This window comes from Austrofundulus limnaeus, unplaced genomic scaffold, assembly GCF_001266775.1.
Source record: "Austrofundulus limnaeus strain Quisiro unplaced genomic scaffold, Austrofundulus_limnaeus-1.0 Scaffold30, whole genome shotgun sequence".
NCBI classification, from domain to species: Eukaryota; Metazoa; Chordata; class Actinopteri; order Cyprinodontiformes; family Rivulidae; genus Austrofundulus; species Austrofundulus limnaeus.
Genome location: NW_013952432.1, coordinates 3,136,516 through 3,142,288, shown reverse-complemented (window position 1 = coordinate 3,142,288; position 5,773 = coordinate 3,136,516). Strand labels below are relative to the sequence as shown.

The following is a 5,773-nucleotide window of genomic DNA, read 5'->3' as shown; positions in this document are numbered from 1 at the left end:
CACAGCCTCTTTTTTTCCGGTCTTCCCGGTCTACCAAGGACCCGGCCCGCCGCGACCGGAGAGTCTGGGTCCTCCGGAGGACCCGGCCTGTCGTTTTGGACACAGCCTTTGTGATTATCACAAAATTTCAGCATAATATTTTTTTAATTAGCTGTGGCGGCCATCTTGAAGTTTCAAATCCAGAGTGTTTTTTGTTTGTATGTGGCCCCCTAAAAAACACCATGGCCACCCTTGTGACCCCCCACCCCAAGAATAAAAGCTTAGCTCCGCCCCCGATGGAAGTCCTACTAAAATTTWAAGGGACAATCCGGTCACTTTCTACCGTCAGCTGGCTGCAGAGGATAGAATTTAACTCGTCATTCGTCAGTTTCTCTGCTCTGCTCGTGACGGTGGAAGAGTTTTAGGATGTGAATGTTTCACCTCTGGCCTCGGCTCTGAAAGGTGGAGCGACAGCTGGGCGTTTAACTCAGCGCTGGTCGCCACCTGTTAGCGAGGCACAAAGTGTGCTATTATCTCCAGAACAGGAGAATCTGGTCCCTCGGGCCAGAGCAATAAAAAAACAAAAGGCAGCAACCTGTGGAGAATTTCTTCTTCCTCTCCTCCTGAAATCCAGGATTCCTTCAGGTCTCTGTAGCCTTCAGCCTTTCTACAACAAACATCTTAAAACTTTACGACCCAGCAGACAATTGCTGTCATTAAGGTCATTTCTTCCTCGGCTCGTTCTGTGAAATAATGATTCATTGCTTTGCTTTTTTTTACTAGAACAAGGATAAATTTTATGTTTGGGCCACTAGCTAATTGTATTACTCCAATAATATTCCCAAGACAAATGGAGTTTTGGGCTTGATTTATGACCGCGAGTGTCTGTTAGCAAAATATCTCACGACACTGGACAGATTATTAATGAAATTTGATGTACAACAACAACTGATTTTCTTCTGGAGTCAAGATGGCTGCCACAGCCATGATCCGATTAAACAATCAATACGTTGGTCAGTTTTACAGATACTGAGCTAAAACTTGGTATGGTAGTAGCTGAGACTGATCCTAAACACATATTCTGAGTGCTAACAGATAGATCAAAACAGATTTTATCAAGCTTTCGTTATGTAATCCTTGGATTAATGTCCCCAACTGAATACCATTTGGAGCCAATCCGATACAAGATGGCTGCTACAGATACATACCTTGTACAAAAACAGCTACAATTCAGTTAATTTAACAAATATTAAGCTAAGTTTTGGTGTAGTAGCAGCTGAAACCGATTCTGAACACATATTCTGAGCACTGTCAGATTGTGCTAGACAAATTTTATTAAACTTTCAGAAGATAACCTTTCGATTAACATCTACAACTGAGTGCCATTTGGAGCACCTTTTGGAGCCAATCCAATGCAAGATGGCTGCCACAGATAACTACCTTGTACTAAAACAGCTACAATTCGGTTAATTTAACAGATATTAAGCTAAATTTTGATGTGGTAGTAGCTGAGATTGATTCCAAACATATATACTCAGTGCCAAGAGATTTTATTAAAATTTCAGTACATAATCCTTGGGTTAATRTCTACAACTGAGTTCCATTTAGAGCCAATTCAATGCAAGATGGCCACCTCATAATTAAGTTACTTTAAAAAAATTTGAGCTAAAATTTGGTGTGGTAGTAGCTGAGACTGATCCTGAACACATATTCTGAGTGCTAACAGATTGATCAAAACAGATTTTGTTAAACTTTCATTACATAATCCGTGGATTAACGTCTCCAACTGAGCACCCTTTGGAGCCAATCCAATGCAAGATGGCATTTGATGGCAAGAGCCACATTTTGTCGTATTAAACAGAAAGATTTGATCAAAGCAGCTAAAAACTAATGAAGCTTCAGGATAAAAACAGAAGTTGACTTGCATTCCTTTGGGGAAAATGTGCTTTTTTCCCCTCTCTGAACATTGATAAGCCGTCTTTGTGGTGGAAACATTCCAATTTGTTTCATTGCTTCTGACCCTGAAAATGTTTTTATTGAGACCAATTTCTTTCACGAAACACACGGCACTTTTAATCCCGTATGAACTGAATACTGTACGCTCTCAGACGTTCATGTCTGTACGGTTTACTTTCCAGGCTGCCCCGGGGCAAAGAAAACAGAGTTCCTGACGAGCGTTCTTGACGCGCTGTCGACAGACATGGTGCATGCCGTCACAGATCCGGCGTCTGCTGGAAGGTACGGCGTTTGGAAGTGGATGGGTTCGTCTTTTCATTGCACCATTCCTCAAACTGAAATCGTGCGGAAGTGATGATATAATCTGATCCCCTGACCTTTAGGATTGTGGAGCCGGACCCCAGTCACACCCTGGAGGAGAGGGTGGTCCACTGGTACTTCGGTCAGCTGGACAAGAACGCCAGCGGGGACATCGGGAAGGAAGAGATCAAGCCTTTCAAACGCTTCCTGCGGAAGAAGTCCAAGCCGAAGAAGTGCGTGAAGAAGTTTGTGGAGTACTGCGACATCAGCAACAACAAGGCGCTGTCTCTGCAGGAACTGATGGGCTGCCTGGGCCTGACCAAAGAGGACGGTGAGCTCAACGACACCACCAGATGTTACAGAAACATAAAAACCTGAATGACCACTCACTGTGTCTTACAGGGCCCAAACAAGGAGAAGACTTACCTCCCAGTAAGCTGGTGAGTAAAGGAACCACAATCTGTTTTAATGTTTTATCTGTTTGGGTTGGCCGGCTGCACTACTCTGGATATTTATTTATTAGTTTATTCAGGTTTCATCCAAACACATTCTAACAAAATTACTAAATGTTTAAATCTGGACCTGCGACCACAACTTAGAAGTTATAGACTAAACTGATGGTCCCATTACAAATTTAAAGTTCTGCCCCGCCACCATTTAAACAAAATAAAATAAAAAAAATACACCTCATATTCTAGGCTGAAGTACCAAACTCATTTTTACCATTTGCCACATGAGCATAAGTTCAACTAAACAAGAAACATCACCACAAACAAACACCAACTGAGCTCTACCTGGTGTTTCCTGCATAGAAAGAGTTTTAACACAAAAACACTGAAAAGTACTACGAGTACGACTGTATAAATGTGAAATGTGAGTTGTGGTGAGTAGATGAGTAACTCTCCCACTTTCCAACAGGGAATTCCCACTTGAGTGGCATTCCAGTTTAAATTTACGACTTGTAAGTTGGAAATTCCTACTTCCCAGTACAACTGCAGCAAAAGTAGCAGGCAAAAGTGCAGCTACTTTCGAACCCCGTGCAGCTCAACCTAATGGTGGGATGTTGTCATTTTGTGGGTAAAATAATCAGCATCAGGTCATCTTGCCCATCTTTACCCAGGATGTACACTTCTGTAAAGAAGAGGTAGATTTGGATTTGTTTATACGTAATTATTTATTGTTGGTTTTGGTTTTAGACCTACGTAAATATTCAGGGCTGAAGTCTCAGGTGTTCATGTCAGAAGATTCAATGGTAGTGTCTAAATACCATCCATCCATCCATCATCCAATAATCCATCATCCATCCACACATCATCCACCCATCACCCATCCACCGTCATCCATCCATCCATCCATCCATCCATCCATCCAGTGATCCACCCATCCATCCATCCATCCAGTGATCCACCCATCATCCATCCATCCATCCATCTATCCATCCAATGATCCATCTATCCATCCACCCATCATCCATCCATCCATCCAGTGATCCACCCATCCATCCACCCATCCATCCACCCATCCATTCACCCATCATCCACCCATCCATCCATCCAATGATCCACCCATCCATCCACCAATCATCCATCATCCATCCATCCATTCACCATCATCCACACATCCATCCATCCATCCATCCATCCAAAGATCCACCCATCCACCCATCCAATGATCCACCCATCCATCCACCCATCGTCCATCCATCCATCCATCCATCCATCATCCAACCATCCATCCACCCATCATCCATCCATCATCCACCCACCCATCATCCATCCATCCATCCATCATCCATCCATCCATCCATCCATCCACCCATCATCCATCTACCCATCATCCATCCATCCATTCACCCATCATCCACCCATCCATCCATCCAAAGATCCACCCATCATCCACCCATCCATCCACCAATCGTCCATCCATCATCCAACCATCCATCCACCCATCATCCATCCATCCATCCACTCACCCATCATCCATCCATCCATCCATCATCCATCCATCCATCCATCCACCCATCATCCATCTACCCATCATCCATCCATCCATCCATCCATCCACCCATCCATCCTGTTCTGCTCATTCTGGGGTCAAGTCTTGGGGGTCAACAGACTGTTTTGCTTCTACAATTCATGCCAAAAAATTGCCATGTCACAGCTCTGTAAGATGCCACCTTTATAAAACCAATCACAAAATCCTCTCAGGTATGAATYATTTCATCACACAGTCCAATCCTAACAGCAACAGATTGAGGGAAAATGGCTAAACGAACTCAAGAAAACTGGTAAAGACAGTTGTCTTGATTTCCTGATCCCAAAGTATAATTCCTGAAAGCTGTCTCTTCTGTTTTTATTTTCTTTAAAACTCAACTTTTTGAAAGCATCTTTAAAAATTATAATTTTCCTTTGGAGGCTCTGTTTGCGCAAGGTCAGGAGGAGATAATGCAGCCTAAGTATCCAGCGTAGTGTATGCGGGACCTAAAACAGACATGACGTCATTAATAAGTTGTCCAAGTTCAAACTGTAAGTTTAACTGGAATAATTTCAATCTTTGCTTCAGAATCCTTCCAAGAAGCAAGGTTAAAGCCGACGCCCCCTCTCGGCGTCACCCATCGGCAACAATGGAAACCATAGTATTTGCACTTTGTACTTTAAAAAATGTAAATTCACTTTGTAGAAATGAGGTATTTAAACGAATTGCTGAATCTGTGAATGGTGTAGTTAGCATTTTATGTCCTGACAAAGAAAAAAAAAACACATACAATGTATGTGTGCTTTGTGTGTCTGAAAAGTGTACCTTTAAAAGTTGTACAAGTTTTCATGTTTGATGCAGCGTTTCTGTGCCCCGGGCCACAGTTGGTCGTGTTATTTTGTATAGTTTGCTCCACAGCTACGTTAACTTAGACCCTCCTTTCTCTCATGTGCTGATTTCATTGACTTTGTAAAGCAAGAATGTATCAATCTTTATGAATATGTCCTCATATATCCATCTGTAGTAGAAATAAAGAACTCCACATGTAGTTGCTGTGTTTTGGTTCGTCTAATGTGTCGAAGAACGAATTCCTTCATCCTCCCTTTAAAAACCCAGTAAATATTGTATTTTACTTGCTGTGCCTGTAATGAAACATGTCAACACCGACTTTAAGAGTCGTATCTTCCCGTTTTGAAAATATTTGCCAGTTCCCTTCAGACGGCACCTTCAGACGAGAAAATAAAAGTCTGTTTTTGTTAGACTTGTTCCTCATAAACTAGATAAAAGACTGAAACTAAACACATGCTGAAACAAAAGCCGGGTGTTTTCTGTTTATATCTGTGTCTCAGATGCTGTATTGTCTTGCTGAAATATGCAAAACCTTCCCTGAAATCGGAGCAGATGTTCTTAAACTTGTAGCTACTTTTCTACCTTAATGGTGTCTTTTCAGACGTGTAAAACCAGCGTTACACAGCTGTACTTTGTTTTATTCCTGCAGGATTACATCAGGGCAGTTTAGTCTTTAGTAAAGTGACTTTTCACACATTTAAATCYGCTAAAACCT

At 42.1% G+C, this 5,773-nt stretch overlaps 1 protein-coding gene across 4 annotated transcripts in view; it reads left to right on the top strand.

Annotated features, from left to right (window-relative positions):
* The window catches only part of smoc2 (SPARC related modular calcium binding 2), a 36,072-nt gene extending 30,815 nt beyond the window's left edge, over positions 1-5,257 (top strand). For all 4 annotated transcript variants that reach the window (XM_014005460.1, XM_014005459.1, XM_014005458.1 and 1 more), the window contains 4 exons: positions 2,118-2,217; positions 2,319-2,566; positions 2,638-2,675; positions 4,798-5,257. In XM_014005460.1, the coding sequence (XP_013860914.1) occupies positions 2,118-2,217; positions 2,319-2,566; positions 2,638-2,675; positions 4,798-4,821 (410 nt within the window). In that variant the 3' untranslated portion in view covers positions 4,822-5,257. The remainder of the gene's footprint in view (positions 1-2,117; positions 2,218-2,318; positions 2,567-2,637; positions 2,676-4,797) is intronic.
* The last annotated feature ends 516 nt before the right edge of the window (positions 5,258-5,773 follow it).